Raw genomic sequence first — 12,537 nt, 5'->3', positions numbered from 1 at the left:
TTAATTGGAGCTGGGAAACTTACTATCATAAAAACAGATGTTAATTGCTTTCAGCTACCATAATTGCACTGGGCAAAGAAATGGGATACCTAAGCCTGCCTGCCAGATTCTCACGGGGGAATTTGTGGACATGGAAGTCGTTCTCATTGTGCAATCCAGCACCACCAATCTGCAGTTCATATTTTTTTTTCCTGGTGTTAAAGATTGAACCCAGGGTCTTGCACAAGCTCTGCCACTGGACTGCATCCCTGGCACCTGTGCCTGCAGTTTATAGATGTGTGCACTGAGCCCCAGGGCATCCTCTGCAGCAGGTTCTCAAATCCCTCCTAAGGAGGGGCCTGAGGCTCGTGGGCCCTTAGGGAGCTCTGGATGGATTGTGGCCTGGGATTTGGGCCTTTGGTTTCCAGTGAAACACCACTCCTTCACAGCCCGGCCGCTTAGGGATGCCTCTGCACTGTGCTCTCTAGGTTTTTCTCTGCCTGGAGAGTTGATGCCTCTGCGCTGTGGCTCTCTAGATTTTTCTCTGCCTGTGTGTGTGAGTGGGAACAGTCCTTTCTGAGAAGGCCCTTTCAGATTTCTGAACAAGAACAGAACTTGTTCACTGGTTCCCATTTCCACATGGCCTTGGCACCCAATGGGATGATGAACATGTTGAGGTCACAGGACAACTTGGAGGAGTTAGTTCTCTTCCATCATGTGGGTTCTAGATATGAGAACTCAGTTAGTCAGGCTTGGAGGCAAGTGCCTGTACTCACTGAGCCATTTAGCCAACCCCCAGGTGGAAATAAAAATTTCCCTTGTTTATGAAGAAGTCCTGGGCTCTTCGTGTTGTGTCTTTTTACAGAAAAGTAAAAAAGCCTGCTCAGTTTCCTTGAGCTACTCGGATACTGTTTAGATTGCACTAATAATGAATTCCCAGGTTAGTGGGTGAGGAGTGATCTTTCCTCCCAGAACCACTTCTGTCGTGTTCTAAAGTGTCCCCTCCTGATGTTTTATTATGAAATATTTCAAACATGAAATGTTGGGGGAAGTTTTAGAGTGAGCAACCAGGCACTACCAGCCACAACTAAGCACTTACAATTCACTCCGCTGGTTTCATTGTGTCTTCCTACCACCATCCATCCATCCACCCATCCATCCACCCACCCACCCTTCCTTCCTTCCTTCCCTCCTTCCTTCCTTCCTTCCATCCATCCACCCACCCACCCATCCATCCGATTTCTTACTTATTTCACTGAGTGTTACAGACAGCTTCACACCTATCCGAAACACTGCAGTGTGGATACCTACAGTGTTTAGAGTGCATACTTAGTAACAGAGGCCTATGCCCTTATAGTCATAGTGTCAGACACAAAGGTGACTGTAGCTGTCACATGTTAACATTCTGCTGCAGAACAGATTTCCTGTTGTGGGATGATGTCACGGATTTAGAATATTAGGGTGGGATAGTCTCTTAACTTGGTGCTGGACTAACCTAACTCTGCTGGCTTTGAGTGTAATTAATTCGTTTCTAAATCACCAAATGAAAACTTGTGCAGCCAGCCAGGCCTCTTGGTGCTTTGTTTGTTTGTTTGTTTGTTTTTCGAGACAGGATTTCTCTGTGTAGCTCTGCACCTTTCCTGGAACTCACTCTGTAGCCCAGGCTGGCCTCGAACTCACAGAGATCAGCCTGCCTCTGCCTCCCGAGTGCTGGGATTAAAGGCGTGTGCCACCACCGCCCCGGCTTTGGTGCAGGTTTGTAAGCCCTGTTATGTGGGAAGCTGAGGCAGGAGGAGAGTTAGGGCTAACCTGGGCAACTTCATGAACTCTGTACTTAAAAAAACAAAACCAGCAACAACAAGAAACAACCAGAGCTCTTGACTAGCATTCCCAGGCCTTAGGTTCAAGTCCAGATACAACACACAAAATAATGAATAAATAGAATAAGCACTGAAATTTGTGTGTATTGTCTTGGAGGGCAGCTCGACAGTAGAACTGCCAGCGTGCAGAACACCCCGGGTCAGGCCCCAGCACCGAAGCTTACGTATGTTTATAGAATACAGCATGACGTCTTGATATATTTACGTGTAGAATGACCTAATCAGGCCAATGAGCATATGCATTATCTCATATAATTATCTTTATTTTTTGTGCTGAGAACAGGTAAGATCTGTCTGTTAGCAATTCTTAATTATACATTGTTCTCAACTGTACTCGCCATGTTATAAATAGGTTGCTTGGGCTAGGCTTATTGTCATGCCCAGTTGAAATCTTTCATACTACAATCATCATTCCCTCAAGCTGTTCAGCTCCAGTCTCTGGTGGCTGCCATAAGGGGACAGAGAACTGTCTTTGGTCACATCCCTGTAGACTGAGGTGACAGGCCTTTCTGTGGCCATGACTTTGTTTTCCCTATTGATTTTGACTGTCTCAGACTAACCTTCATAGTGATTTCTCTGGAAGTTCAGCAAGATGAAGACTCAAAAGCAAGACGGTGAACTTAATACACTAAATAACCCCTTGGTTCTCTGCGTGCTCCAGGAGTGGCCAGTCTTTCCTGCTAAGTGGCTCCTTTGTGGGTCTGTCTCCTTGGCAGACAGCCTTCCTGGCTGTCCTTGGTCAGTCGGTCTGTCCTGTAGGTGTGGATGCCAAGCCGAGTCAGTGGCTGGCAGAGGAGGCTGAGTGCATCCTCATGCGATGTGACATCAGAAGAGCTGTTGTTGGTCCTCACACAGCAATGTGGCTGGCTGTCCCACGCTCCCTCCCTGCCTTCTGCCCTCAGAGCGCCTGTTGGTGCCGGCAGCCTGCGCCTTCTGCTGCTGTGCAGTGTGAGGCAGGTGGTTGTCCTGGGTGGTTAAGGGATTTAGTATCATCCTTCTCTCTGCCTGCAGTTGGTGGTAAGGAGGGTGTGTGTAGGGAATAAAGGCTTAAGAAAGGGTGGCGCCTGCCTTTCCGCTAGGCTCACTCAGGTAGCAGTTGAGATGACGCCCAGGGGATCATGCATGCCTGACATTTCATCCGTGGGCTTGGCTTCGTTTCTGCTGCTTTAACTTAGCGGTGGTTCGTGTTGACTGTAATCAGCCCATACACCCCCTACTGCAATCAGTTCGGAGTGGGCGGCATGGCCACGTGCAGTGCTCCCTGGAGCCTCAGCACCCTCGTTCTGTTGTCCTCCATCAACCTTGGGGTGCATGGGCATGTGTGTCGTACTGCTTCAGCCAACCTCGGGGTGCACGGGTATCTGTGTCACACTGTTTCCAGAAAGCGCCTTGTACCTTTGAGTGGTAAAGAGCAAGCTAGTTCTTGGTACTTCCTTGGAGCCATGTCCTAAGCCCTCCTATTTTCTGACTTACTTGGACACCAAGCATGTCCAAGACTGCCACGCTGCTCTCCAGCGGCATGCTTGTGGCCCCAGAATCTCCATTACCAAGTCCAGCTGACTTGGTGCTCTGCAGACCTGGGACCTCAGTTGAAGAATGAGCGTCCCTCTCCCTGTGCCTGGCTCACAGGCGAGTACGTCAGTGTGTCTGAGCAGAGCCCCTGGCCTCTCCTCCAGTTTTCCTACTGCTATTTCAGGAGAGCGTTCTTAAGTCTAATGCCGACTGTATCCGGATTACAGGAAAATAGCAGGATAAAAACAATTTAAATTGCCACTGACAAGCCAGTGACTAGAGATGACTTCAGGAGAAGTCAGGCTGATTTATTATAAGGAACGTTCTCAGCAAAAGACCAATTTAGCATTTGACACTAAAGCCTAGAGCAGCAGTCCTCAGAAGTTCAACTCAACCTCAAGTAGAGTTTGAAGAAGGGAACCTGGACTTAATTTTTAACTCAAAATCACCTTGTTATAATATGAAATGTAACTTGAGGGGGCTGGGGGAGATGTGTCTACGAATAAAAATGCTTGCTATGCAAGTGTGGGATCCTGAGTTCAAATCCCCAGAACCCATGTAAAGCCGGACATGGTGTGTGCATCTGTGCTCCATTGCTCTTATGAGATGGAAGGAGGGGGCAGGAGAATCGCTGAAGCTCCTGGGTCAGCCAGCTTGGAGTATTACGGTAGTGAGGGCAGTCCCAAACAAGGCGGAGGACGAAGATACGCCCACATTCACACACAGGAGTACATGCACACGCAGAAAGAAAGGTAATTGTCTGTAGTGAATAAAATCCTTCAGTCCTGTGGTGAGTAAGAATTGTGTCTTAATACTTAAGTTTGTGCTGCCCCAAATGAAGGTTTTATATGGCAATAGCTATAAGCGATTGTCTGGGCATTACGTATTCCAGTCCCTTTCACGGTGGGTGGCCTCCCCTCCACATTCACCATGCCGATGCAGTCTCTAATCTAGGTAGTTTCTTGACCTCTCTGTGACTTTCTGCTTCTTAGGATGTCCCCCCTGGAAGCTTGCCTTGACAGGGAGGCCATGGGGCTTGCTTCCTGATTGCACGGCCCTGCCTCAGTTTCTCCTGGGCCTCTGATTCCTACTGGTTACATCTCCTTACCCTGTAGTTCTAGCCCGCCTGTCTGTCTAGTCCTCCCTCCCTGGCTGTAGCTTCCCTCAGTAGCTGTTTGTTTTCAGGCTTCCAGTGTGGCCAGGCTCTGGTCCCTCAGGACACGGCTTGCTTGTGTCCTGTTGTGTGGAAGTGCCACACTGTTAATCTGTGCTTCCGAGGTTGAGGAGTTACAAACAAAGCCATTGTGTGCTCTTTTTCATGCTGATGGAACTTTTGAACCAAGAAAAAAGTTGCTGGCCTGCCAAGTGTGGCAATGTCATCCCAGCACTTGGGAGACCGAGGCAGGACAATCCCTGAGCGTTCACAGCCAGCCTAGCCCGCAGAGTGCGTGCAGAATTAACCTGGGCTAAACAGAAAGCCCTGTTGCAGAAATAAACAGACAAATAAATCAGAACAAAGCAAACATTGTCAGCTTGAAAAATTCTGGATTAAAAATGCTTCATGGGCTGTTTGTCCTGTGCTGTCACTTACAGAGGTTTGTCTGTCCTTCCAGGGATGACTATCAGGAAGATGGCTTCTGCCAGCCTTACCGAGGGATCGCCTGTGCCCGCTTCATCGGGAACCGGACTATTTACGTGGACTCTCTCCAGATGCAGGGGGAGATTGAAAACCGAATCACAGGTAGGGAGCACACAGTTCCCTCAGGACACGGCAAACACCTCTGCAGGCACCTGTGTGCACAGAGGGCCACCACGCTGGTGTTTTGTCCGTTAGTGGCACAGACAGTGAGCCCCTCTAACGTCTCTTGCCGTAGGAAACATAAGGTCTTTCTCAGAAACGGTTGTACTTGCTAACGTGGTTTGCTCTAAAATATCCCCAGCTTGTGTGTTTAAGTTAGCATGGTAGTCTCTTTTCCTTTATAGTAATGAGATACTCAAAGCTAAACACTTCATAAAGAAATGATTCTTTGGCTTATCGCTTCAAGACTGAGATCCCAAGCTACATAGCACCAGCCTGTTGAGGCTTCCCTGGCTTCACCACATCACAGTGGGAGCCATGGTGGTGGGAGCCCACATGAAAAGGAGAGATCACCTGACAAGACAGAAAGCTGGAAGGGTGCACCATGGGCTGACAGGGCAGACCTGTTCTTTCACAACAACCTTGTGAGAACAGAGCATGCCCCATGTAAACTGCTTCAGTCTATTCTGGGACCGCCACTTAGAAATCAACTACTATGCCATGTCCCCACAGTTACCCCTAACTCTCTGTACCACCAGACTGGAAAGCAAGCACAAGAGCCCTGGGGGACAGGCCACATGTAAACCACAGTTAACAAGTGCAGATTGTTTGAAATACACACCTGACCAGGCCAGGGATGTCAGGGGCGCCGATATCAGGATCACGACCTCCTTGAGTGTCGCTCTGTATTTTCCTGGACTCTTGCATCATCCATGTGCCATGCCTGCTCCACAGGCACACAGTCTGGCACCATCTGCTTGGGAAACGAGACAGTGACGGGAAGAGGAGATGATACAGTGACTGAGGCCTCGGTCCTTAGCTTCCAGAGAACGAAGCCAGGCTTTCGGAGACCTGGTTCTGGATTTCTCTGGTGGAGTAGGTCAGACAGGAAGCAAAGCTGTTCTTCCCAGTCTCTTTGGGACTTTGCTGTCTGGCTGTCCGTGAGGCCTCCACGTCCCACCTTGGGTCTCTTGATGGAGTCCAACCAGGATGCCTTCCTCTCCAGACTTTGAAGGATAGGCAGAGCTATGGGGTGGGGCCCAGGTGCCCAGCTCCTCACTTTAGTTGAATGCTTTCTGTGGAGTTATTGACCAGGCTTTGTATTAGAATCAGTGATGAGGTCTGGTGCCAGGGTTGTCTGGAGACGGGCGGCCGAGCCCTATGCTGGCAATAGTGTGGGGTGGGATGACCCGTAAGGTAGAAATGCACCATTGTTGACGTTGTACGTTTAGCTCTTCCTCAGACAGAGGGTTGAGTTCAAGGTCACTCTAGAGCCTGCCTGACCTGTGCAAGCCACATAGGTGAGAAGACTCTCTGAACAGTGTTGGTACTCTTACCAGAAACATGTTGTAATGTCATCTCAAGCAAGAGTGGAGCCTTGGGGTTTGGTGACAGATGTGCTTCATGCTGTGACTTAACATAGGCAGGGCCAATCTGATCTGCAAATGTAGACTCCAGCAGGCTCTGAATCATTAGCTCTAGAACCGACCTGGGGCCACAGATGAGCTTGTTTCACACCGGCTTTGCTGGGTCAGCATGCCCAAGCTCTTTCATGCACAAATTTATTGAAAATGTGATATGAAATCACCTTCAAACCGTGTGTATGAGGCCCAAAGAGAAACAAGTGTATTTGAGTTTTGAGTTTCCTCACCAGGGATCTCACTGCACACACACACACACACACACACACACACACACACACACACACACACACACACACACGTTTTAAAATCTGGCAGCATCCCCAACCAAAAACTCTCCTGGTCTTTTCTACAGAGCTGGTGGGTGATGGGGAGTCACACTCACCTTTATAAATCTGCACGCTTGGATTTGTCTCCTCCGCTCCAGTTCATTAAAGCCAAGGTTGTAGTTATGACCTGTGGGACAAGCCAAGTGCCCTGTCATCCTTGAGTGAGTCTTCAGAACGCCACCCATCGACTGACTCCTAGTTGAATTTGACATTCTCCTAATTGGCAAACACTGAGCCTAGGCACAAGAGAGACCTGTAGTTATTTCTTCCTCTTTGCTGAAAGGATCAGAGAGGCCCAGAGAAGTGGGGTAACCAAGCAGCTTGACTTGACAGCTGTTCCTAAAGAAGGTGTGAAGTGAGCCATTGAAGGTGTAGGCCTGCCCTTTGAGCCCTTGGGAGGCCGAGGCAGGAAGATCAAGAGACTGAGGCTAGGCGGAACTGTGAACCCTAATCCTTTCTGGACGGCAGAGGAGGATGGTATAGAATAAAGAGTCTTCAGGTTTGTGGTTTTTGCAGGGAGAGGCAGATATTTTTGCTGTTCTGATGATCTGAAGGGCCTGACATGTTCTGGGCAATCTCTCTGACACTGGCACTACCCCCCAGCCTGAAACACAGAACTGTGACGTCACTCTGGCTTGGCTGACTTCTGAGGACACAACTGTGCAGACCACATGTCTTAGTTATGGTTACTGTTGCTGTGATGAAACACCAAAGCAACTTGTGGAGGAAAGGGTCTCAGTTCCATGTCACTGTTCATCATCAAAAGCAGTGAGGACAGGAACTCACACAGGGCAGGAACCTGGAGGCAGGAGCTGATGCAGAGGCCATGGAGAGTACTGCTCACTGGCTTGGTTCCCATGACTTGCTCAGGCTGCTTTCTTAGAGAACCCAGGACCACCAGCCCAGGGGTAGCACAGTCCACAATAGGCTGGGCCCTCCCCCATTGATCACTAATTAAGAAAATGCCCTACAGGCTTGCCTACAGCCTGATCTTACGGAGGCATTTTCTTAACTGAGGGTCCCTCCCCTCAGATGACTTCAGCTTGTGTCAAGTTGACATAAAACTACTCAGCACACCACATTAGCATGGCAGTATCCTGTGTGGAGATCGGCCAGTGAGTGACATTCAGACTGGGCAAAGGTGGACGGGCTGTGGAAGTTCTCTCCCTGCCTAGAGCTGGTTTTCAGGAAACAGCCTTTAAATGACACATTTGGAGGCGGAGTCCTGCAGACACAGCTGTGACGTCATGAGCTGGCTCCCCGGAGGAAATGCTGCTTTGCCTTAGCCTTTACTTGCCGGGCATTGAGACTAACTTTTCTGACAGCAGTCCCCTTCATTGCCAAGTCTGTCCAGGGGAGTTTGTTCCTCAGTTAAACCAACTCCTGGACTCGCTGTCCTTGACTTCTGGCGCCCATAGAAGGGTGGAACCTGTGATTTCTAGCCCCAGGCCAGCCAGTCCCTGGGGCCACTCACATCCCACCCACCTTTTAGGTACCGTCCGTGTGAAGTTTGTTTCCTGTGTGTGGTCTCAACTAATCACCTTACAGATAAAGAAACAGGTCCTCAAGGGACTGAGGACTGTCACAGGATTCAGGGACCAACTGTCACTTTCATACAGTAAATGAGAATCGGCCAGAACCAGACTCACCAGTGCAGTTGGGGTCAGAGCCTGTATCCTGGGAATAAAGGAGTGACAGCAGCACCACCTGCTGGTCATGTCTGATAGTACACACAGGTGGACTAGAAGGCCGAGCACCCCAGGGGTTGTCTCCCAGTTTCCACCGGGAACACACTCTCTACAGGGTGTGTAGGCAGAGGGACCTGACTGATGTTCCTGGATACCTAATACCACCTCTGACTTTCCCACCCTCCGCGCATGTCCCTTTTACTGTCTGTGGGTTCTCTGCCTGGACCTTTGGGGTAGCCTGGTGTACCTCGCTTAGAGCCCTGCCTCTTCCTCTGCTGTTCTGGAGCCTTCCAACCCCAGGAGCTGTGTAGCCCATGCTGTGCAGAACCCACACCCATACTATTTCTTCAGGAGATAAATTCTGAAGCTGAGTGTTAGGTGGAGTAAGGCCCCAGGGCTGGAATGAGGTGTCGGACAGGTGTCCAGGACTCAGGGAATAGCCCTAGGAGTGAGGGGTGGGGGTGGGGTTCAGGGTGGTCGAGCAGGTTGCTGAAGGTGCTGAGGTTGGGGTTTGGGCAAAGCACAGAGGTGGAGCGTGTTTAGAGTGGTGATTCTGTTCGGGCACAGGGTGCACGCCTGAGTTTGATAGAAGGCGTGTGTCTGCAATAGGATAACGGGGGTGTGGGACAGTGTTTTAAGATGGGCGCCCAGGTCAGGGGTTGGGGCTCAGAAAAAGGGATTGGAGCTCGATGACGGGTTACTGGAGTCCAGGCAGAAGTCTAGCAGGTGTCTGGGAATCTAGAGGAGGGGACTGAGTCGGGGCTACCTTGGATAGGGGGTGCAGTTGAGAGGGTGGAGAGGATCAAGAACCAAAGGTAGGGGCTTGAGGATTTGGTGTCTGGGGTGGTGGGACAGATCAGAGACTAGGTGGGAGACTGATTGAAAGCGGGGTGTGTTGGGGAGGGGCGGGGCTGCGCTGACTGACACCAGGCAGGCTACCGCTGCTCACAAGAGTCTCTTTCCCGCAGCTGCCTTCACCATGATTGGCACCTCCACACACCTGTCAGACCAGTGCTCGCAGTTTGCCATCCCATCCTTCTGCCACTTTGTCTTCCCTCTGTGCGACGCGCGCTCCCGGGTGCCCAAGCCGCGGGAGCTGTGCCGGGATGAATGCGAGGTGCTGGAGAATGACCTGTGCCGCCAGGAGTACACCATCGCCCGCTCCAACCCGCTCATCCTCATGCGGCTCCAGCTGCCCAAGTGCGAAGCCCTGCCCATGCCCGAGAGCCCGGATGCTGCGAACTGCATGCGCATTGGGATCCCGGCTGAGAGGCTGGGTCGCTGTGAGTGTCCTAAGGGTGCAGGGCTGAGGGTACAGGACAAAACAAAACAAAATCCACACACCTCTATGCTTCTTAAGGCCTCTGTGTCCTCCTAAGCAGGGCCAAGTCGGCAGCCAGAACCCACAATGCAGACGGTCTCAAGACAGCCCTCTAGTGGTTGGGAACTAGAGATTGGGAGTTAACCTGCCCCAGGCTCTCACTCCAGCCGTACCCTTTCCTTGTCTGGGTCCTTCTCCTTGAACCTGGGATTTCCAAAGTGAGTGATCTTGGTTCCTATTCCAAGCAATCTTGGGAGCTTCCGGGTGGCAGAGTCAGCCTCTCAGCGTATTTAATGGTCTCTAGGCTCCTGCAGCACCCCGTCTCCTGGACCCCAAGGATTCCTCGCATTGGACAACTTTCAAGAGCTCAGAAAGCCTGTGCATCACTAGAGAAGGGAATCTGGGCTGGCCAGCTTTCCTAGGCGCCTGTCCTTGGAACATCTGACCCCAAAGATGGGGACTATTCCATTCTTCTGAGCCCGAGACCTGGGAGTGGCCTTTCTTTGAGTCTGCATAGGGCAGAGGCACATTCCCCATCTCTCCTCCGTGACAGCATGCCCCATGTTTCCCCATCTTCCCCACACCTGTGCTCTGAAGGTTCAGTCAGCTCCCCGAGCCCTGGCAGGAAGGACGGAGGCCAGTCAGGGTAGATCTAGCACAGCTTTGACAATATCAGTGAGGGAAGCCATTTCCTCACAGCATCGAAGACTTTGGGGTACTGCCAGAGCATGTGGGGGGACCCCGGCCTGAGGCTTCTTTCCTGTAGACTCCATGGATGTTTAATATCCCTAGTTCATCTGGGTGTGTTAGAGAAGTGGCAGGTCAGGGCCTTGTCCCCGCATGGTGTACCTCCACACCTTCACTTCCGGTTTACACTCTGACCCAAGCAAGAGGCTGAAACCCACATATTCTCCGTTCCTGTGATGATGATAACGTCCCTGACCTTGGGAAGTTGGATAGAGCCTGAATTAGGAGCTCGACATACCTGAGGGCAGCATTTGCAATAAATACATGTGAAGCCTAACAGTCTCATCCTGGGCTCCTCCATGGAGGTGGAATGAAGTGTATTCTCACATGTGGCTGAGCCAGACTCTCAGTGGGCAGCCAAGGTGACCTCTGAGGGTGCAGGACCAGGCCTGGGACTTACCCCAGTTGTTTATACCATCCCATTTTGCTTCTAGAACAAGTGAGCAGGAGGCTGCTGTTGGCGTCGGCCTTCTGTGCTGGGCAGTTGGGTGTGGATGCCAGCAGGGCTGGAGTAGCCATCAGGTTTCCTTCCTGATGTGACACCTTCCGTGTCGCCGGCGGGCTTAGGGCTTCGTTCACTGTCTGTAGTGCTGCTTCTCCGGGTCATGTGTAAAACCCTTAGGTCTTCTGGATTTCTGTGAGGAGACAGGGTGGCCTTGCTGTTCCTTTCTGGAGACCCCAAGGTCAGGGGGACTCTGTAGGCAGGATTGCCAGTGTCCCTGGGTACTCAGGCCCCTAACTCTCTGCTTCTCTCAGACCACCAGTGCTACAACGGATCCGGCGCTGACTACAGGGGCATGGCCAGTACCACCAAGTCAGGCCACCAGTGTCAGCCCTGGGCTCTGCAGCACCCCCACAGCCATCACCTATCCAGCACAGAATTCCCAGAGCTGGGAGGTGGCCACGCCTACTGCCGGAACCCTGGGGGCCAGATGGAAGGCCCGTGGTGCTTTACGCAGAATAAAAACGTACGCATGGAACTGTGTGACGTACCTCCGTGTAGTATGTATTCTCTCTCTCTATTTTTAAATTTAAATTTTTAAATGTTGACTGTTGAGTTTGCCTGTGAAAAAGAGTTTTGGATATTGCCGGGAACAGTGGGGACCCTGGGGTCCCACCTTACCATCATAATCACAATCATTTGTTTTAAATGAAATTGTAATACCTGATCATCAAAGGATATTTTAGGATATGAAAAGTCTGAACACTGTGCTGGGCAGCCCTAATCTCACCATCCAGTGGTGACTGCTGAGTACATTCTAGAACCTTCCTTCCATCAGGTCCCCATGTATGTGGTCCTGGGACATTCAATTTGGCACCTGGGTTCTCAAATCCACATGACTGCCCAGGGTTTTCTCAGCTTGGGAGAAGTAATTCCCTTGTAGAGCTGGTAAAGGAGACAGTAGATTTCAGGTCTCAACATCCCCCATGGTGTCTCTGTTATGTCATGACTGAGAGATGAATGTATGATTACTGGGTTTAAAACATCAGTAGTTGGGGCTGGAGAGATCGCCCAGAGGTTAAAAGCACTGGCCGCTCTCCCAGAGGACCCTGGTTCAATTCCCAGCACCTACATGGCAGCTCACAATTGTCTGTAACTCAGTTCCAGGAGGTCGGACACCCTCACACAGACACGCATGTAAGCAAAGCACCAATGCACATAAAAAATAAAAAGGAATCATCCAAAAAAAAAAAAATCAATAGTCAGCTATGTCTGTGTGTCCCACCCCTCTGAGGAGCCTGTACCCACAGCCTTTATCCATCACCAGCCTGAGGGGGTCACTGAGCTACACCTCTTAATAAGCATGTGTTCACTGAAGGAATGCACTTGAGAATGAAAATTTATGACATTACATCCAAGT

At 50.7% G+C, this 12,537-nt stretch overlaps 1 protein-coding gene across 2 annotated transcripts in view; it reads left to right on the top strand.

Moving 5' to 3' along the window:
• Ror2 (receptor tyrosine kinase like orphan receptor 2) overlaps window positions 1-12,537 on the top strand; it is a 184,522-nt gene that overhangs the window by 165,632 nt on the left and 6,353 nt on the right. The window contains exons 5-7 of one of the 2 annotated variants that reach the window (XR_013051658.1): window positions 4,985-5,112; window positions 9,576-9,890; window positions 11,432-11,643. Coding sequence is in view for 1 of the 2 variants with exons in the window: in XM_006976840.4 (XP_006976902.2) it covers window positions 4,985-5,112; window positions 9,576-9,890; window positions 11,432-11,677 (689 nt within the window). In the remaining variant the exon portion in view is untranslated. Of the gene's footprint in view, window positions 1-4,984; window positions 5,113-9,575; window positions 9,891-11,431; window positions 11,678-12,537 lie in introns of both variants that reach the window. The other variant, XM_006976840.4, reaches the window with a different exon arrangement.

Source organism: Peromyscus maniculatus, chromosome 5 (genome assembly GCF_049852395.1).
Source record: "Peromyscus maniculatus bairdii isolate BWxNUB_F1_BW_parent chromosome 5, HU_Pman_BW_mat_3.1, whole genome shotgun sequence".
Classification (NCBI taxonomy): Eukaryota; Metazoa; Chordata; class Mammalia; order Rodentia; family Cricetidae; genus Peromyscus; species Peromyscus maniculatus.
This window is presented reverse-complemented; position numbering and strand designations above follow the sequence as displayed.